The 22748-nt window shown below is 43.4% G+C and overlaps 1 protein-coding gene across 1 annotated transcript in view; it reads right to left on the bottom strand.

Moving 5' to 3' along the window:
* Positions 1–22748, bottom strand: part of LOC110488976 (four and a half LIM domains protein 3) — a 48932-nt gene that overhangs the window by 4469 nt on the left and 21715 nt on the right. The window contains exons 2-3 of the mRNA XM_021561486.3: positions 1944–2128; positions 729–903 (exon numbers count right to left, since the gene is read on the bottom strand). Coding sequence (XP_021417161.1) covers positions 729–903; positions 1944–2128 — 360 coding nt within the window. The remainder of the gene's footprint in view (positions 1–728; positions 904–1943; positions 2129–22748) is intronic.

Below are 22748 nucleotides of genomic sequence, written 5' to 3'. Positions count from 1 at the left end.
ATCAACGCATACTGAATACAGTGAAGGGAATTCGTCTAAACTAAAAGAAGTACCACAAAAAAAAGAAGAAAAAAAAGAGAGAAAAAAGAAGGTACACCTCCACACTCTTCCTGGAATCATTTTCTGTTTTGGCTGATACAGTGGTGCCGAAATAGTTTACGGGCTTATCTCGTTAGCATCAGACACTTGGCCCCTCTCCAAGGCACGGGGATTTGGCTCAGAGACAGCAAGTAAGGCAAACTGGCAATTACCCTGTCACATTCTGCCCCGGCCGCGCTGACTCGCTAACTCTTTCTTCTCTATCGCTCTTTTGTCTCTCTGACATTCTCGCTTCCTCTGCATTTCTTTCTCTGGCTAGGTGCAAATGTTTTGTTGTCAAAGATATTTCTCGAGATCTCAAGCTTTACGACAAAGCCTCTTTGTGCTTTTCATGTTCACTATCCTATATCTTCAGACCATCTTAAACACTCAGCTGCACAAATTATGAACAGTGCCAGGGTGACGCAAGGACAAACCATTTCCAAGGACGTGGGGGAGATCATGATTACAGTCTTGTGTCACATAGTGTACAGTATGTGTAGCATATGTTAAATATATATGCTAGAAGTGAGTTATGTCAGTGGAGGCTGGTGTCACTAAATCGGAGGACGGGCTCGTTGTAATGGCTGGAAAAGATTGAAAAAGTTCCAGTCATTTTACCTACCCCCCCCCCCCCCCCCGCACAGTACCTGGCATGACGGTCTTGTCGCAGGCCACACACTTGGATGAGAACTCATTGCAGTAGCAGTCGTTACACAGCAGCGCCTCGTCCTGGCTGGTGAAGGGCTCGTCCGCCAGCGAGCGGTCACAGCGGAAACAACGGAAACAGTGCTCGTGGTAGTGCCGGTCCTCGTAGAACAGCTCCTGGAGATACGACAAGGGCAACAGTCGAGATCAGAATCAGAGCTACCATCCACTACCGTTGTGCCATTGAGCAAGCCACTTAACTCCTAAACTGCTCCAGGGGCGCTGCACTGTTGCTAACCGAGTGCTTTTTTGTCGTGTTTGGAGCAGGTCAAAATACCAGTTACATTTGCAAGATTAGTACTTTATGCTCATTCTATTCTTCCATCCAAGACAATTTACAGACACAAATTCCTAGGACTTCCTGGAAAGGAGTACAATGTAGGCTACACAATGTAACGGAACATGTAATGTAGAAGTGATTGGCTACACATGTACATTGGATAAAATTGTTTCAAATGACCAGTGAACTACTGTGACCACCATTGTAAATGATCTAAAAATAGTGCGTTTTGGATCTGTAATGAAAACAACTCTGGTGACTTTCAGGTCATCCCGACACTGCAGGTACCAGGAAAACTCAAGCTAACACTGGGGTTTCTGGTTATGAACAGAAGGAATAGGCTAGCTGGGGCGGCAGGTCAAATCCCCGAGCTGAGAGGCAGAGAGAGAGGGAGGCAGCTGAGAGGGAGAGAGCGAGGCAGCTGAGAGGGAGAGAGAGAGGCAGCTGAGAGAGAGGCAGCTGAGAGAGCGAACACACCCACCCTCATCGCTTATCTCATCCACTCCCTCTTGTTACTATCGCAAATAATCAGCATCATGTGTTTGTTTTCCATTAAGGAAATATTAAAACTGCATTCATTGTGGAGAACAAGAAGACATTTTCCTCACAACATTTCATGGTCTGACATGGCATGGCTGGCTAGTTGAGCTTGGTTGGAAACCATCTGTAATGGCATGTTTGCCTACACCCTGCACTTCCACATTCACACCATGAAAGACAACTGCCCCATTTAGCATACAGAATGCATAATTAACGAGGACTACTAACTACCACTCATTACCATGTAACAACAGTTTGCGGTGTTGAAATGACTCAACAAGTATTTCATGCCCTAATGAACATAACCCACTAGTGGATCCAAAATCAAAAGTCTTACCCTGGCGTCATGGCCTATTAGCTCCTTGCACTCGTCGCAGGTGTTGGCGAACAGGCTGTCGTAACAGGGGATGCAGTAGGGGTTGTCCCCCTCTCCCCCATCTGCCTGGATGTACTTGCGTCCGTATAGGGACTCCTTGCAGTTGTCGCAGTCGAACCGGTCGCTCATTGTGACTTGTTCCATCCCTGCAACAGAAAAAGAGTGTTGGTATGAACATGAGCCTTTAAAATGAACCCTTTGTGCTAGGGAAGGCGAGCGGCAAGGAGGCAGGGAGTGGGTGACACACAGGGTGGAAGGAGAGATGAGATGAACTCTGGTTAGGAGAGACATCAGTGAACTTAAAATGTTAACACCTGTAGTGTTTTGGTCTGTTAAATTTGTCATTTGCAAGCATTTTTCGGTCTGTCATTGTGTTCACTTTCTACTGTTCACCTTTAACTGAACTGAAGTTGAACTAAAACTTAACACTCAATGGAGAGAGCGAGACAGGGAGAGTGAAAGAGGAGAAAGAGAGGGAACAGGAGATGAGACTTGGCATTCATGAGGGGTAGTTCAAAACAGCTATTAACTTTTATTGCTGAGTGATGAAAGCGAGATGCACACGCAGACGAGAGAGAGAGAGAGAGAGAGAGATGCACAGAGCTATCACTCTGGGCTTTGCTTGCACTCCTCCGTAACACTATCAACCCCTCTGAATCTACTGTCTCCGAGATGAAAGGAATGAAACGGTAAATGCAAATATGAGGTAAATATTTATGTTGGGAAGAGATGGAGATCTGTGTGGACCACCAACCGAGACAGCGGTGAAGACTACCCTCATGTCAAACTCATGACAGTCGACTTGTGAGAACACAAATCGAGGATAGGCCTACACACACACACAAAAGTATGTGGACACACTTTCAAATTAGTGTATTGGGTTTTCACACCCGTTGCTGGCAGGTGTATAAAAATCAAGCACACAGACATGCAATCTCCAGAAACAAACATTGGCAATGGAATGGCCTTCCTGGGCCTTCCGAGTGGCGCAGCGGTCTAAAGCCCTACAGACCCGGGTTCGATCCCAGACTGTCACAACCGTCCATGACCAGGAGCCCCATAGGGCGGTGCACAATTGGCCCAGCGTCGCCCGGGTTAGGGGAGGGTTAGGCCAGGGGTCCTTTACTTGGCTCATTGCATTCTAGCGACTCGTGGCAAGCCGGGCTGACTTCGGTCGTAGTTGAACGGTGTTTCCGCCAACACAATGGAGCGGCTGGCTTCCGGGTTAAGTGGGCGTGTGTTAAGAAGCATGGTTTGACGAGTCATGTTTCGGACGATGCATGACTCGACCTTCGCCTCTCCCGAGACCATTGGGGAGTTGTAGCGATGAGACAAGATCGTAATTGGATATCACGAAATTGGGGAGAAAAAGGGTGTAAAAAAAAAAAAAAAAAAAAAAGGCACATACTGAAGAGCTCAGTGACTTTCAACTTGGCACTAATGTAGGATGCCACCTTTTCAACAAGTCAGTTCGTAAAATGTCTGCCCTGCTAGAGCTGCCCTGGTCAAATGTAAGTGCTGTTATTGTGAAGTGGAAACATCTAGGAGCAACAAAGGCTCAAGCACAAAGTGGTAGGCCACACACGCTCACAGATCGGAACCGGCGAGTGCTGAATTGCATTGTGCTTAAAAATCATCTGCATTCAGTTGCAACACTCACTACCGAGTTAAACTACCTCTGGAAGCAACATCGGTACACAAACTGTTCGTCGGGAGCTTCATGAAAAGGGTTTCCATGACCAAGCAGCTGCACACAAGCCTAAGATTACAATGAGCAATGCCAAGTGTCGGCTGGAGTGGTGTAAAGCTCACCGCTATTTGACTTTGTTGCAGTGGAAACGCATTCTCTGGAGTAATAAATCACGCTTCACCATTTGTCAGTTCGACGGACTAATCTGGGTTTGGTGGATGCCAGGAGAACGCTACCTACCCCATGCATACTGCCAACTGTAAAGTTTGGTGGAGGAGGAATAATGGTCTGGTGCTATTTTTCATGGTTCGGACTAGGCCCCTTAGTTCCAGTGAAGGGAAATATTAACGTAACAGCATACAATGACATTCTAGACAATTCTGTGCTTCCAACTTCCAAGACGGCGCTGGAGAAGATGGCTGATGTTTTACGTGCTCCTAACAGATTGTGTGTTTATGTTAGTTTTTTTGCGTTGTTTGTAACTTATTTTGTACATAATGTTGCTGCTACCATCCCTTATGACCGAAAATAACTTCTGGACAACCAGAGGGGGAAAAAAAATTGTAATAAAAACTCTAGGCCACCTTTACTCCATACACAGAGACAAGAACAAAGCTCTCCCTCACCCTCCATTTGCAAATCAGACCATAATTCTATCCTCCAGATTCCTGTTTGCAAGCTACAATTAAAGCAGGAAGCACCAGTGACTTGGTCAATAAAAAAAGTGGTCAGATGAAGCAGATGCTAAGCTACAGGACTGTTTTGCTATCTATGTTCTCCGACAAACATCAAACAGACAAAGTGTCAACACAGGACTAAGATCAAATCGTACTACACCAGCTCTGACGCTCATCGGATGTGGCAGGGCTTGCAAACCATTATCTTTGTCATCAACATTGTTGCACGTGCTGCATTAACCATTCAGACTGAACGAAGGTGTCTCGTGGGCAAGCAACAACAAATGCGCTCCTTGAGTGACAGGGGATGGGACTAGGTCTGTGTGGAGAGCGAGATGACTCAAGTAGAGGAGTAAACTATACAAATGGACGTATCACACTTAAAAACCCAAACATTCAAATACTGTTATAGAAGGTAAAGTAAAGTTCAAGTTCCTTGGTGTCCACATCACCAACAAACTAACACGGTCCAAGCACACCAAGACAGTCGTGAAGAGGGCACGACAAAACCAATTCCCCCTCAGGAGACTGAAAAGACTTGGCATGGGTCCTCAGATCCTCAAAAGATTCTACAGCTGCACCATCGAGAGCATCCTGACTGGCTGCATCACTGCCTGGTATGGCAACTGCTCGGCCTCCGACCACAAGGCACTACAGATGGTAGTGCGTACGGCCCAGTACATCACTGGGGCCAAGCTTCCTGCCATCCAGGACCTCTATACCAGGCGGTGTCAGAGGAACACCCTAAAGATTGTCAACGACGTCAGCCACCCATGTCATAGACTGTTCTCTCTGCTACCACATGACAACATGTACCGGAGTGCCAAGTCTTGGTCCAAGAGGCTTATAAACAGCTTCTACCCCCAAGCAATAAGACTCCTGAACATTTAATCAAATGGCTACCCAGACTATTTGCATTGCTCTCCCCCCCCCCCCCTCTCTTTTACCGCTGCTACTGTCCATTATTATAAATGCATAATCGCTTTAATAACTACCTATATACATGTACATATTACCTCAACTAACCGGTGCCCCCGCATATCGACTCTGTACCGGAACCCACTGTATATAGTCTCGCTATTGTTATTTTACTGCTGCTCTTTAACTACTTGTTACTTTTATTTTTTATTCATATTTTTTAAAACTGCATTGTTGGTTAGGGGCTTGTAAGTAAGCATTTCACTGTGCAGTAAGGTAACCTGTTGTATTCGGCGCATGTGACTAATAAAATTTGACTTGATCCTAATAGGAGCAAAGGGGCGGAACAACTCCATATTAATCCCCATGATTTTGGAATGAGATGTTCGACCAGCAGGTGTCCACACACTTTTGGTCATGTGGTGTATATTCACTAACATATACTGTAGTGTATATTCACTAACATATACTGTAATGTTATATTTATACATAGTTTTTAAAGGAACATCAGTTTGATGACATACTATATCTTAGCTGAAGTACACAATAATATTGTTTGCGCATTATGGTAATGGTATCTGGTTGCCAAAATATTACAGTGTCGCTGAAGGAAAGCCCTGTGATAAGTGTTCAACCACCCAGAAATAATGAAATCAAGACTTGAGAGGTCTAGTGCTGCCTGTGTTCATATTCATACACACACACACACACACACACACACACACACACACACACACACACACACACACACACACACACACACAAACAATTCTGGATCAAAGACCACATCAGACCTAAACTATCATGTTTCAGCTCTCGGTGAGAGGGGCAATTCCACTGTTCAAGTAAATGTGTTTTTATTACATTTTTGGAAATGATTATAAGTAGTCCTTGTGCATAGCGTTGTAAGGTTCGTTTAACTTTGCAATCATTGGTTTTTGTTTGACGTAGCTTTTATTTGATTTAAAAAAAAATGGGAGTCTGTCATTCATGTGGAATTGCTTCAAATGAGTTGGGTGATGGAGTAAAGACAAAAAATGTCCTCACCTGCTCCTAATGTTCATAAATAACCCAATGATGTGTTCTCTCTGAAATTACACCACTTTACCCATTTTGGCGAGGCACTTTCAACCCCCTCTCTTCCCCCTTCAATAAGCAGAACCATAAATTAGGCAGCGTTACTGTTAGGGAGCCCTGCGGTCTCTGGTTCACGTCACTAGCCTACCACAGCTCTACAACTAATGAGGCAACTGATACATGTCCCCCGAGGACCTGAGAGACTCAACCATTATACACTTCATAGTCATGAAACTGGGGGGGGGGGCATCATTGACAACCACCTTGGTTAAACCAAACATGGATGATTGGATGGAATTTGAGCTTGCAACCCCACGGTTCAATACCTAGAACTTTCTTTAGTGAGCCAAAGTAAATGTTAGCTAGCTTCATGCCAATGACTTGTCTATACATATGACACAAGGCTACGGTGTAGGCTGCACCATCAAACCAAAGCATATCCTGCTGCACCAGGTATGTGCTAGCCTTGCTTTCCAAACAGGTGAACGAGACCAGGCATGTGCATACTCATGCGGTACTGAAAGCAAAGGTTAGCCTGTGTTCTGACATCATCCTTCATCTAAAATAAAAAATGGAGGATCTGTTTATTGCCCTTTCCCAGTTCATTTGTATCAGTAGTATGGCCAGAAAGCACTTACGTTTGATGTAAGCACTAGTTCTGTGAAGGCTGGACCAATATTGCATTGGAGATGTCTAAACAACCAAGGGTACAAGCTTTCGGAGCCTGGCATGGATCATCCAAGGCATTCTGGAGCCCACTTCTTTCCTCCTTGCGTGGACCATCCAGGCAGCTTTGGCCCAACATCCAAATTAAACATCCCCTTTTCAGGACCCGGTCGTTCAAAGATATTTGGATTTTTACAAATTAACTTCACAGATCTTCATTGTAAAGGGTTTAAACACTGTTTCCTATGCTGGTTCAATGAACCATACACAATTAATGAACATGCACCTGTGGAACGGTCATTAAGACACTAACAGCTTACAGACAGTAGGCAATTAAGGTCACAGTTTTGAAAACTTCGTGTCCTAAAGAGGCCTTTCTACTGAACCTGAAAAACACCAAAATAAAGATGCCCAGGGTCCCTGTTTATCTGCGTGAACGTGACTTAGGCATGCTGCAAGGAGGCATGAGGACTGCAGATGTGGCCAGGGCAATAAATTACAATGTCCGTACTCTGAGACGCCTAAGACCGCGCTACAGGGAGACAGGACGGACAGCTGATTGACATGACAGTAGCAGACCATGTATAAAAACACCTGCACATGATTGGTACATCCGAACATCACACCTGCGGGACAGGTACAGGATGGCAACAACTGCCCGAGTTACACCAGGGTCGCACAGTCCCTCCATTAGTGCTCAGACTGTCCGCAATAGGCTGAGAGAGGCTGGACTGAGGGCTTGTAGGCCTGTTGAAAAGCAGGTCCTCACCAGACATCACTGGCAACAACGTCACCTATGGGCACAAACCCACCATCGCTAGACCAGATAGGACTGGCAAAAAGTGCTCTTCACTGACGAGTTGCGGTTTCATCTCACCAGGGGTGCTGGTCGGATTTGCGTTCATCGTCGAAGGAATGAGCGTTACACCGAGGCCTGTACTCTGGAGTGGGATCAATTTGGAGGTGGAGGGTCTGTCATGATCTGGGGCAGTGTGTCACAGCATCATCGGACTGAGCTTGTTGTCATTGCAGGCAATCAACGCTGTGCATTACAGGGAAGACATCCTCCTCCCTGATGTGGTACCATTCCTGCAGGCTCATCCTGACATGACCCGCCAGCATGACAATTAGAGGTCGACCGATTATGATTTTTCAACGCCGATACCGATTATTGAAGGACCAAAAAAGCCGACACCGATTAAAAATCGGCCGATTTTCATTATTTGTAATAATGACAAATACTAAATGAACACTTATTTTATCTTAATATAATACATCAATAAAATCAATTTAGCCTCAAGTAAATAATGATGAAACATGTTCAATTTGGTTTAAATAAAGCAAAAACAAAGTGTTGGAGAAGAAAGTAAAAGTGCAATATGTGCTTTGTAAGAAAGCTAACGTTTCAGTTCCTTGCTCAGAACATGAGAACATATGAAAGCTGGTGGTTCCTTTTAACATGAGTCTTCAATATTCCAAGGTAAGACGTTTTAGGTTGTAGTTATTATAGGAATTATAGGACTATTTTCCTCTATTCCATTTGTATTTCATTAACCTTTGACTATTGGATATTCTTATAAGCACTTTAGTATTGCCAGTGTAACAGTATACAGTGGGGCAAAAAAGTATTTAGTCAGCCACCAATTGTGCAAGTTCTCCCACTTAAAAAGATGAGGCCTGTAATTTTCATTATAGGTACACTTCAACTATGACAGACAAAATTAGAAAAAAAAATCCAGAAAATCACAGTAGGATTTTTAATGAATTGATTTGCAAATTATGGTGGAAAATAAGTATTTGGTCACCTACAAACAAGCAAGATTTCTGGTTCACAGACCTGTAACTTCTTCTTTAAGAGGCTTCTCTGTCCTCCACTCGTTACCTGTATTAATGGCATCTGTTTGAAATTGTTACCAGTATAAAAAACACCTGTCCACAACCTCAAACAGTCACACTCCAAACTCCACTATGGCCAAGACCAAAGAGATGTCAAAGGACACCAGAAACTAAATTGCAGACCTGCACCAGGATGGGAAGACTGAATCTGCAATAGGTAAGCAGCTTGGTTTGAAGAAATCAACTGTGGGAGCAATTATTAGGAAATGGAAGACATACAAGACCACTGATCATCTCCCTCGATCTGGGGCGCCACGCAAGATCTCACCCCATGGGGTCAAAATGATCACAAGAACGGTGAGCAAAAATCCCAGAACCACACGGGGGGACCTAGTGAATGACCTGCAGAGAGCTGGGACCAAAGTAACAAAGCCTACCATCAGTAACACACTACGCCGCCAGGGACTCAAATCCTGCAGTGCCATACGTGTCCCCCTGCTTAAGCCAGTACATGTCCAAGCCCGTCTGAAGTTTGCTAGAGAGCATTTGGATGATCCAGAAGAAGATTGGGAGAATGTCATATGGTCAGATGAAACCAAAATATAACTTTTTGGTAAAAACTCAACTCGTCGTGTTTGGAGGACAAAGAATGCTGAGTTGCATCCAAAGAACACCATACCTACTGTGAAGCATGGGGGTGGAAACATCATGCTTTGGGGCTGTTTTTCTGCAAAGTGATCAGGACGACTGATCCGTGTAAAAGAAAGAATGAATGGGGCCATGTATTGTGAGATTTTGAGTGAAAACCTCCTTCCATCAGCAAGGGCATTGAAGATGAAACGTGGCTGGGTCTTTCAGCATGACAATGATCCCAAACACACCGCCCAGGCAACGAAGAAGTGGCTTCGTAAGAAGCATTTCAAGGTCCTGGAGTGGCCTAGCCAGTCTCCAGATCTCAACCACATAGAAAATCTTTGGAGGGAGTTGAAAGTCCGTGTTGCCCAGAAACAGCCCCAAAACATCACTGCTCTAGAGGAGATCTGCATGGAGGAATGGGCCAAAAACCAGCAACAGTGTATGAAAACCTTGTGAAGACTTAGAGAAAACATTTGACCTCTGTTATATACCCTTTGTTGGCAATGACAAAGTATTGAGATTGAGTATTTGGTCAATAACAAAAAAAAATCCACCATAATTTGCAAATAAATTAATTAAAAATCCTACAATTTTCTTGATTTTTTTTTTTCATTTTGTCTGTCATAGTTGAAGTGTACCTATAATGAAAATTACAGGCCTCATCTTTTTAAGTGGGAGAACTTGCACAATTGGTGGCTGACTAAATAACTTTTTGCCCCACTGTAGCTTCTGTCCCTCTCCTTGCTCCTCCCTGGGCTCGAACCAGCAACACAACGACAAAAGCCACCATCGAAGCAGCGTTACCCATGCAGAGCAAGGGGAACAACTACTAGAAGGCACAGAGCGAGTGATGTTTGAAACGCTATTAGCGCGCGCTAACTAGCTAGCCATTTCACTTCGGTTACACCAGCCTCATCTCGGGAGTTGATAGGCTTGAAGTCATAAACAGCGCAATGCTTGACGAACAACGTGGCAAAACGCACGAAAGTGATGTTTGAATGAATGTTTACTCGACTGCTTCTGCCTACCACCGCTCAGTCAGATACTTAGATACTTGTATGCTCAGTCAGATTATATATATATATATATATATATAAAAACTTGAAATCGGCCCTAATTAAATCGGTCGACCTCTAATGACAATGCCACCAGTCATACTGCTCGTTCTGCGTGTGATGTCCTGCAAGACAGGAATGTCAATGTTTTGCCATGTCCAGCGAAGAGCATAGATCAATCCCATTGAGCATGTCTGGGACCTGTTGGATCGGGGGGTGAGGGCTAGGGTCTTTCCCCCCAGAAATGTCCGGTAACTTGCAGGTGCCTTGGTGGAAGAGTGGGGTAACATCTCACAGCAAGAACTGGCAAATCTAGTGCAGTCCATGAGGAGGAGATGCACTGCAGTACTTAATGCAGCTGGTGGCCACACCAGATACTTACTGTTACTTTTGATTTTATTTTGACCCCCCCCCCCCCCTTTGTTCAGGGACACATTATTCAATTTGTTAGTTACACGTCTGTGGAACTTGTTAGGTTTATGTCTCAGTTATGTTCATACAAATATTTACATGTTAAGTTTGCTGAAAATAAAGTTGACAGTGAGAGGACGTTTCTTTTTTTGCCGAGTTTACAAGTATTTATGGCACCTGGGGAGACGACGGCTTGAGCTACAATAACCCGCCTGCCAGCAATCAGTTAAGATTAGGAAGCAGCCAGTGGCTCCAAAGGACTCCAAACTAAGGATGGGAGTTTTACACTCATCGACATTCCAAAGCCCGATACATAAATACATATTAGGGTAGGACAGAACGGGTTGTTTTGTCTTCACATCTTGTAATATTGAAATGCAAGAGTAACAATCCGTGAGGGGCGAGCGGACAGCCCTGATGGGTAAATGAACTCCGGATGCCACAGGACATGGGCTCTCACAGCGAGAGAGCATGACGTCAGTGTACGACCCTGGGGCTCCACAAGTGATTGAATCCAGAAACCGAAACGACCACCCTTCAAACCACCACCACCCCCTAAAAAGACAGTGAGGGGGCTGCTGTTTGCTCAGAGAGAGTGAGAGCGAGACCGAGAGAATGGAAGGTTGTAGGGGGTGGAAGTGGTACTCAGTGAACTACGATCGAGACTATTTCTCACACTGCTTTGCTCCCAGTGTATCCCGGATTCCCGGAAGGAGTCCATATTATCCGTGCTTGGGGCGCAGTGACTAAGAAAAACCACTTTCTGCTCGTAACATTCCCAAACACTAGAGTAGTGAGTGACACATTCCCCTGAGAGAGACTTATAGGAAAGCACTACCTCCCCCGCCAAGGATGACCAACAACCCAACAATTCTGTTTATGATATCTTACAGTAAGGTTACTTGTAATACATTCTGGTATATTACATGCATAATTCCCAAAAGGGAATGTAACTGTCTGGAAGACATTTAGCTCAATGGAAACGTATCCAGATGCTGCAAATGCTATATACTGTAGGTAAAAATGGAGCGGCTCCTCACCAGTGCCTTTTCCTCTGACTTTCTCTACTCTTTCAAGGCCGTTGATTGGGGTTGAAGTCTCTCATTCTCAGCCAGAACATCCGGTGAGATAGCTAGAGAACGTCAAGGTCAGTCTTTTCTAGCCATCACAACCCCCCCCCCCCCCCCCCCCCCCGATTAACATGTTGGTGGAGAGGTTTATGCGTAGAGATAGAGCCCTAGCAATGTAAACGTGATTCTCTCTATGCATAGAGATAAAACAATAGAGCGGCTGATTGCTTTCTCTATGGGTCTATGCAAGTTGTTTACTCATTGCTGCCAAGTCAGTCAGCACTATACGCCGTTTGATTAGGCTCAAACTCAGGATGTGCGCCAGAGATGGGTTAGCTAAGGCTCCCTCACACCAACCCCAGTGCTCGGTCCGGTTTAACTGACGGCCCGCTAATCCCCTGATTAAAAACTCTGCTCGCGCTTCGGTTCACTCTAAACGAGCCGGCCGTTGCACTCCTCGCTGGGAACAGTCCCTAGCACTCTTCCTCTGTCCCAACGCCCCGATGAGAGTATCCGCTTGTAAAACGTCTGTTTGGCGACGGTCAGAGTTGCCAGACAAAGCAGTAGACAGTGTGTTACATCAACAGATGAGAGAGACAGTCCCTGGCTGTCTAAAAAAAAAAAAAAAAAAAAAAAAGAGACTGTAGCGAGTTCCACAAAGTATGCTACACAAGCAAATTATGACATAACCATCTAATGTTCCACAATTACAGACACAGGAATAGCATTGATGAGAGACAAGTTGTTGTGAAGGAAAATGTTATGAAGACCATGAGCAGAGAAAGTTATTCGAAAAGGATTTCAAAATGTGGATATGAAAGGGTGATATTTACAAGACAACCAAATAAACCAAGTACATTATATGCCTATCTATAGCCAGAGTGCACACGACTAACACGTTTCAATCTTATGGGAAACACATGCATGTCTTAGAGGCTGAAAAAAAAACGTGACGCTATAGCTACTGTACTTGTGTCATTTCTGGAAATTTCCTCTATAATCATGCGTTGAGGATTAGTCTGGTCGGAGTGGATCAGAATGTTGATGAGTAAGCGTAAGGCTGCTGGAGCTGAGCCGATGTAAACATGGCAAGGAGAGCCCTTGACGTACTAGACAGCGACATCGCCCTGTGTACTTCACCCAACAGGTGTTCTGTGTAGAGTTCAAGCTCTTGCTTGTCTGTGTGTACTCTATGATTAAGCACATATATATGCACACATACAAACACACACACACACACACACACACACACATCCTCAAAAAAGGTTCAGAGTGTCCTCACACACAGACATCAACCACAAGCAATGCTGCTGTGGAAAGGAGACTCAAACAAGGTCAACAAAACCTTATTATTACCGACTACAACTGTTTTAACTTCGACAAGAATGTGTGCTCCCGGTTTTAAAACACCTATTTCACTGACTGGGAATGAGACCACTGTTGTTCTTTTTAAAGGACATATATTAAGAAAAAAAAAGGACATGAATGGCCATCTTAAAGTGTGAGAAAAGAAAGGATTGACTACCAGAATATGGGGAGTGGTTGTGTGTTAGACATGAGCTGGCCTCCTTAGGAATATTACTTCTAACCACTCGGCGCTCTGCAGTTAGGAAACAAAGATGGCTTCCTATTGCAGCCCAAAGGCATATATTTTACACACATTGAACTAACCATTGGTCTATATAAAAACATCAAAGCATATACACTACATTGCCAAGAGTATGTGGACACCTGCTTGTCAAACTTCTCATTGCAAAATCATGGGCATTAATATGGAGTTGGTCCCCCCCTTTTGCTGCTAGAACAGCCTCCACTCTTCTAGAAAGGCTTTCCACTAGATGTTGAAACATTGCTGCAGGGACTTGCTTGCATTCTGTCTCAAGCACATTAGTGAGGTCGGGCAATAAGGCCTGGCTCGCAGTCGGCGTTCCAATTAATTCCAAAGATATTCGTTGGGGTTGAGGTCAGGGCTCTGTGCAGGTCAGTCAAGTTCTTCCACAAAGAGCGACAAACCATTTCTGTATGGACCTCGCTTTGTGCACGGGGGCATTGGAATCAGGCAAACATTTTTAGTGATTTCATAGAGCCCTACAAACCACATTGTGGCTCTCCAGGGACTTAGAGCCAGTGTCCTCTGTTTTGACCAAAGGTTTTATAAATGGCACGACAAGTGTACAATTTTGTTTAGTCTATAGCTTTTGTTGTGTCTATCCTGTGTTTGTGTCTGTTTAGATGGTTTTGTGTTTCTATAGACGTGTGGGAATAGGTTTCATTGAGTATTGGCAAGTATGCGCAAATCAGTAGAGCACAGGGAATCTGAGTCTCCAGCATCCAGCTGACCTATAATTCCTGTAGTTGCCAAATACCTCTGCTTCCTTTCATACTTGTGTTGTCACCTCAACAATGAATGTTGTGAATGGGAGAGGGAATACAGCCCACAATGCACCCTCAAAATAAATCCTAGAGTGCAATGAAAGAATATTCACAAGTGACTATTACATAGTCAATACTTACAGATACACTACATGACCAAAAGTATGTGTACACATGCTCGTCAAACAGCTCATTCCAAAATCATGGGCATTATTATGGAGTTGGTCCAACCTTTGCTGCTATAACAGCCTTCACTCTTCTGGGAAGGCTTTCCACTTGAGGTTGGAACATTGGAAGCAAGTCCCTGCAGAATTTAGCCACAAGAGCATTAGTGAGGTCGGCATTGATCTTGGGAGCGATTAGGCCTGGCTCGCAGTCGGCGTTCCAGTTCATCCCAAAGGTGTTCGATGGGGTTGAGGCCAGGGCTCGGTGCAGGCCAGTCAAGTTATCCCACGTAAAATCGACAAACCATTTCTGTATGGACCTCGCTTTGTGCACAGGGGCATTGCCATGCTGAAATAGGACTGTTTCCCAAACTGTTGCCACAAAGTTGGAAGCACAGAATTGTCTAGAGTGTTATTGTATGCTGTAGCATTAAGATTTCCCTTCACTGGAACTAAGGGGTCTAGCCCGAACCATGAAAAACAGCCCCAGACCATTATTCCTTCTTCACCAAACTTTACATTTGGCACTATGCAGTCGGGCAGGTAGCGTTCTCCTGGTACCCACCAAACCAAGATTAGTCCATTGGACTGCCAGATGATGAAGCGTAATTCATCACTCCAGAGAACAGTTTTGTGCTGAAGTTGCTTTCAGAGGCAGTTTGGAACTCAGTAGTGAGTGTTGCAACAGAGGACAGATGATTTATACATGGTACATGCTTCAGGAGCTTGTGTGGCCTACCACTTCAAATTTCAAATCAAATTTATTTATATAGCCCTTCGTACATCAGCTGATATCTCAAAGTGCTGTACAGAAACCCAGCCTAAAACCCCAAACAGCAAGCAATGCAGGTGTAGAAGCACGGTGGCTAGGAAAAACTTCACAGCTGAGCAGTTGTTGCTCCTAGACATTTCCACTTCACAATAACTACACATACAGTTGACCGGGGCAGCTCTAGCAGGTCATAAAAATGTGACGGTGCCACGTTGAAAGTCACTGAGCTCTTCAGAACGGGCCATTCTACTGCCAGTGTCTGTCTATGGTGATTGCATGGCTGTGTTCTCGATTTTCTACACCTTTCAGCTACCGGTGTTGTTGAAATAGTCGAAGCCACTAATTTGAAGTGGTGTCCGCATAATTTTTGGTCATGTAGTGTATCAGTTAATATTAACCTGCTTAGTATTTTTCGAATTAAAAACATGACAATTGCTGCATTAGCTAAACTGGCTAGAATGGGCAATATGAGAACGACAGAGAAAACGCACGGAGAGTGAGAAGAAATTAAGGAGAAATCAAATGGAATAGATAGAAAGAGCAAAGAAGAGGGTGACATTTAGAGGAAAATCCAATCTTGGCGTTGGATCTGAAACCTATGACACGTCATAAATCAGAGCAGAGGAAAAGTGAAACGTTGGGTTTGGATAAACACATACCACCACATTATGCTCCTCAGTTCTACTGTCTGGATGTCTTCCAGACAGAGTAAAGCTCCCTGGCTGGCTTTGAGACGGGTAGAAAATACAGCGCTGGACACTTCAGTATATCATTTAAGGCCCGGTTGAGCATATCGAGAAAAGTTCATTTGTGTTACAGTCCAATCGCAATGGCCATTTCAAAACTAAGCCAAACGGGGAACCTCTCCCTGCCTTATTTACTCAATGTATCACGCCGTGTCAGCTAGATAAGACTCTCCATTTGGTGACGAATGTTAAAATGTCGATTGCATGAATTACACAACAATATTTTCATGGTCCAGAACCTGTTTGTGTTAGACTGTCATTAGGATTACAATCCCTTTATGTTTAAACAAAAAAATTAAAGGCAAGGCAAGTGTCCTTTGGGATTTAAACAGTTGATAATTCAAGAACACAATGATCTAGCTACTGCAAGTCTTGTGCTGGATAAGTACAGTGCCTTCAGAAAGTATTCACATCCCATTACTTTTTCCACATTGAGACATTTTATTTTCAAATTGATAAAAAAAAATACTAAAAACGTGTCACTGGTCTACACACAATAACACAATGTCAAAGTGGAATTACGTTATATATATATATAACGTAATTCCACTTTGACATTGTGTTATTGTGTGTAGACCAGTGACAAGTTTTTAGTATTTTTTTTTATCAATTTGAAAATGTCTCAATGTGGAAAAAGTAATGGGATGTGAATACTTTCTGAAGGCACTGTACTTATCCAGCACAAGACTTGCAGTAGCTAGATCATTGTGTTCTTGAATTATCAACTGTTTAAATCCCAAAGGACACTTGCCTTGCCTTTAATTTTTTCACTCACAATTATCAGTATAAGGTCCCTCAGTCGAGCAGTGAATTTCAAACACATTCAACCACAAAGACCAGGGAGGTTTTCCAATTCCTCGCAAAGAAAGTAGATGGTAAATAAAAAAAAAAAGCTAATATTGAATATCCCTGTGAGCATGAAGAAGTTATTAATTTCACTTTGGATGGTGTATGAATACGCCCAGTCACAACAAATATGTGTGTCCTTCCCATCTCAGTTGCCGAAGAGGAAGGAAACCACTCAGGAATTTCACCATGAGGCCAATGGTGACTTTAAAAAAAAAATATTCAAAAATATGCATCCTGTTTGCAACAAGGCACTAAAGTAATACTGCAAAAAAATGTGGCAAAGCAATATAACTTTTTGTCCTGAATACAAAGTGTTATCGGATTTGCCCCAAACATACACATTAGTGAGTACCACTCTCCATATTTTTTACTATAGTGGTGGCTGCATCATGTCATGGGTATGCTTGTAACCGTTAAGGACCAGGGAGTCTTTCAGGATAAAATAATACACGGAATGGAGCTAAGCACAGGCAAAATCCTAGAGGAAAACCTGGTTCTGTCTGCTTTCCACCAGACAATGGGATATGAATTCCCCTTGGAATTCACAATTAACTTGAACAAGGCCAAATCTACACTGGAGTTGCTTACCAAGACAGTAAATGTTCTTGAGTGGCCAAGTTACAGATTTTTACTTGCATCTACTTGAAAATCTATGGCAAGACCTGAAAATGGCTATCTAGCCATGATCAACAACCAATTTGACAGAGCTTGAAGAATTTTGAAGAGAATGGAGAAATGTTGCAAAATCCAGACGTGGAAAGCTTTTAGAGACTTACCCAAAAGGTGCTTCTACAAAGTATTGATTCAGAAGTGTGAATACTTATGCAAATGAGATATTTTCAATAAATGTGCAAAAAAAAAAAAAAAAAAAGGGTTTTCACTGTCATTTTGGCGTATTGCGTGAAAATGGGTGAGAAAAAAACCATGTAATACATTTTGGATTTAATCCGTGACACATGAGGAATAAGTCTAGGGGTACGAATACTTTCTGAAGCCACTGTAACTCAGCCTATGCATGTCGGTTGACATGAGACTAGAGGCACAATGAAGCAACAAAGTCAAACTAGGGGATACATTTCATGAGCAACATGTGTTTGTACTTTTGTAGTTGTGAGCTGCACTCGCTGGCATTCGCTGTATCAGATAAAGACACTACAGTAACTGTGAGGAAGGGGTGAGCCAATGAAGTCAGAGGAAGCAGAGGAAATTGCTCACGATAACGAGATCACACCATGTTTGCAAAAACAGTGACTATAACAACCCAATGAAAACGAGATAACCACGCTTACAAACACACAGTCACTATAACAACCTAATGAACAGACTCAGACCACAAAGATGCTTTCTGCTTCTAACTGACAAATGACGATTCACATGGGGATAATATGACACAGAACCTAGCTAGCTGCTTTCCAATAGTACCCAACATAAAAAAAACAAGGACAAAGGCACTCACTCGTCACGATTAAAATGCCAGAGGCATATCTTAAACTGATGTGTCTCGGTAGGTCAAACCTTTGTTAAACCAACACTTCCTGTTAAGCAATGCATAATTTCCTTAATTGCGGTTGGAACAGGCCAACTCCGCCCCAGCACTCCATAGCTTCCACGGGTCGGGATGCATAGCCATTGCGCAATCTGTGGCCGCCGCTGTTTACACTTCCAGACACGGAGTGGAGCCACAGATCGGATGCCGTTGGTAAACAAACAGAGGATCCAGCTGAAGAGTTGCCACTTCTACGTCTTTTCTCCCCCACTTTCAGATGAGAACAACCTGGCCCACCCACCAACATCCTCATTCCTCACATTTCATGAGGCTACAATCAGTAGGCCCGAGGCCCACTAAAACACTACTGCTGTGGACATCGCTACTCTCTGTGATCCCTAAAATAACAGCGTCGAGATGCTTTGTCTCTACTGACCATTTTCATAATATCATGCAGACTCAAGCCATTCTGTGCTGGCTCAGATATTTTCTTCTCATATCGTCCTTCCCACATGGTTCCAGCAACTATGCTGGAACCGTAAACAGGCAGGCCCAGTACAGCTCATCTTAGTTTTGCTCAGTAGTGACAAAGTAGTACACTGTTCCTATGTGGAGGGTTTGACTTCACCAAAAGAGGGCTGGGCCGAGGACCAGACACAGGAGGTCTAACCGGTCATTGTCCCTGAGCATTTGGTGGGAGGACACCGAGAGCTTCCGATGAGGGAGAGTGTCGTAAACATAAAGCTAGCCAAATGAGTACCTGTGGCAGGGCATTTGTCTCTCCTCTTAGCTTTTAATGAGCGAGCAGGTGTAGAGGAGAGATGTGATTTAGAGATTTGAAGAGAGGCAGAGGAAACACAGGAAAAATACAGGCCTATGCGGGACACAAACCTCCGCTAGAATGTTAGCAGGGTTTGCACAGCGAGTAGAAGGATATGCGCTAACTGGCCCCGAAGGGGGAGAAAAAAAAAATGGGGCTCAACATGGAACAGGAGGAGTTTCATAGTGATTTAGAATATCTTATGGAGAATGTCAGTTAACCACAGAAAAGGAGGTAACACAGCGCTCATCAGTAATTTCTGTAGGCCTATTACGGACTTTTGTAAATGCCAAAAATGACATTGTGATAAAACCTTATTCTTACTTGCCAAGAGAGGACATGTTCATTGTGAGGAAAGAATGAATAGCTACTCTCAGAAGTAAAGCACAGCCCGAAATGCAATTGTCATATATCCCCCCCCCCCCCCCTCCCCCAAATGGCTATCCAAGCTTACCATAACTCTTCCCCCAACGATAACAGAAAGAAAAATGTACCTAAATCCTACAGTGCTTTTTCAACCAATCATGAAAAACAGCTTTAGATTCTGGAAAATGTATCTGGATACATTTTTATATCTCGGTGTGGATGGTCAAAAGACTACATTTTTGGCCCACATTCGACTTCCTTTGAAGAGAAAGAAAAAAACCCTGCCATACATTACAATTTCACATCTGGTTTGGATTCGGGGGAAGTATGCAGTCAACTTCAGCATGCCAAAGGAGGTTTTGGACAGTCACTGACTGGAGAATTCAGGAAGGGGTGTCTTTACTTTCTCTGCAGCACTGGTATTCGCCGGTAAATGTTAAGAGGGCAGAGGGAAAAACGGAGAGAGCGAGAAAGAGAAACGTACAGTAAGTGACAGATGGGGAGCAACTGGGAAACGATATCGGCCTAGATCTGAGTTGGGAAACACTAGTTGAGGGAGAGATAATGACAAGACTGTCAGCATTGCAAGGGGAACACAGGAAGTGAAAGAATGCAGAGACAAAAGAGCTGAGAGAAAAGGCTATATAGAGATCAATGTTCAACATAAGGATAAAAAGCTAGTCGTAGTAATAAAAGATAGCGTCTAAAGATATATAAACAAGATAGACTTAAACGCTAAGGAGAGAGAGAGAGAGAGAGCGCGAGAGTCATTACAGTAAATCGTCTCAGTTAGGGCCCTAGTGGACATTGGTAGGGGTAGGGAGTGGATTATATGGAGTGGGGTGAGTACAGTTCAGAAGCCACTGTATGAGAAGGTGGAGTATATTATTCCTCCTTGTACAAACAAAACAAAACAAAACATGGCCCTGATTCCCAGGAGTCCCACTGACCAGCAGCACCGTGCAGATTTATTACCAAACATGGCCATCCCATAATTCTCGTCACTGTCCTGTCCTCCCCTGGCTGGGCTGCCGGTCATCTGCACTCCGATCCAGGGGATAGGTCAGGGCTTCCCTTTCATCTCTTTGAAAACAGAACCCTACTGAATACTACAGACACTGGCAGAGTGAGGGGAGGGTTTGGCTCAAAAGCATCCGCTGAGGCTTCATTGGAGCAAGGTGGAAACGCAGACGTGTAGATAACATGGGAAGTTGATTGTTTGAATATCTGTCAAAGGCTGTGTTTTTTTTTTGTGTGTGGCAAATATCCTTCATGCTTGCAACAGAACTTAAAACATGCTGCCTTAGCTTGATCCTTGAAAAAGTATTGCATTTCTCCCACCTAAAGGGGAATGGTGCTACTAGAGCAGTATGACCAGAATATTTAGTTACAGTGGGTCAGTACACTCTGGCTCCCTTTCAGCAGCAGGTCAGCCTAGCTGGTCTCCGGAGAGGATGGTGTTTGCACTAATCTTCAGAAGAGGAAACGGAGGGAGTCCTCCTATGCAATATCTTTACTGGCGTGGTGACAATTTCATCTCTGCCGGTGTTTTACATCTCGCCTCCCTCCCCCCCTCGTTTGTACCTAGAGCTAGACACAACAACCTCCCCAGTCGTCAGACACAAGGCTGTTATGTCTGGACCCAGAAAAAAAAAAAACTCTGAACTGTGAAGACTTGACACTTTGGTACGGAAATTGGTATGGAAATTGTGATTTTCTAATTTAGAGGTCAGTGATTCAGTCATAGAAATAGATTCAGTCACACATTTTATGATGTAGTACTGGGGTCTCTAACAGGTTTAACGCTGGTAGCTCGCAGCCCACCTATCACTAGCTCGCCAAACAATTCTGAAAATGCATGTATTTGTCACGTGTTCCAGCGCAAACTGTCAAACAAATCTCACAAGTATCAGACACCTCAAGCTCTAACCAATCAAATACACATTATCCCACTCCTGGTTAGCCAGAATTGGCTTAAAAAGCCAAATGTGACACAATATCTGCCAATTAAGTTCCATCAATATTGCCCTTGTAGGTCTGTGTGCTGCGCACGTTTGTCTCTTATTCACTTCGTGTATTCAGTTTGTGACAATGAGAACTGTCTTCTGGGTAGAAAAATACTTTCCCCAAAACCTTCAATTAAATGTTAACTGCAAAGTAAGCTTACCTGGCAGAATTATATAATGATTATTTATATAAAATCGGGCGGGCTTTCTGCCGTAATATATGCAGTGGTGTAAAGTACTTAAGTAAAAAATACAGTACTACTTAAGTCATGTTTTGGGGTAACTGTACTTTATTTACATTTTTGACTACTTTTACTTCACCACATTCCTAAAGAAAATAATGTAATTTTTACTCAATACATTTTCCCTGACACCTAAAAGTACTTGTTACATTTTGAATGCTTAACAGGACAGGAAAATGGTCCAATTCACACACTTATCAAGAGAACATCCCTGGTCGTCATCTCAACTGCCGTTGATCTGGCGGACTCACTAAACACAAAGTGTGCCCCTGGCTATCCATAGTTAAAAACATTTAAACCCAACAATTGTGACATCTGGTTTGCTTAATATAAAGTATTTGCAATTATTTATACTTTTGATACTGATACTCAAGTAGTATTTTACTGGGTGCGTCTCATTTAAAAAAAGGTATCTTTACTTTTATTCAAGTATGACAATTGGGTACTTTTCCACCACTGGATATATGCAGCAGCAAAAACATCACTAGACCAGCACATTCCTCTTTTGCGTTAAAGGGGTATTACACCAAAAAAAATTCATGTTTTTTTTTCTTTCCCCCAGCCCTCAAATTTTCTGTTGCAATTTAACTTCTCTAGGGTAGGGGGCAGCATCCAGAATTTTGGATGAAAAGCATGCCCAAATTAAAGGAGATATGATATGCATATAACTGGTAGATTTGGATAGAACACACTAAAGTTTCCAAAACTGTTAAAATAGTGTCGGAGTATAACAGAACTGATTTGGCAGGTGAAAACCCGAGAAAAACCCATTCAGGAAGTTTTTTTTTCTTTTTTTTTTCTATTCAATTCCATTACAGTATCCATTGACTTAGGACTCAATTTGCAGTTCCTATGCCTTCCACTAGATGTCAGTCTTTAGAAATTGTTATAAATGAGGGAGTAAGA

Source organism: Oncorhynchus mykiss, chromosome 2 (assembly GCF_057628025.1).
Source record: "Oncorhynchus mykiss isolate SJ-2025 chromosome 2, ASM5762802v1, whole genome shotgun sequence".
In the NCBI taxonomy this organism is placed as follows: domain Eukaryota; kingdom Metazoa; phylum Chordata; class Actinopteri; order Salmoniformes; family Salmonidae; genus Oncorhynchus; species Oncorhynchus mykiss.
Note: the sequence above shows the minus strand (reverse complement) of the source record. Positions and strands in the feature narration are given on the sequence as shown.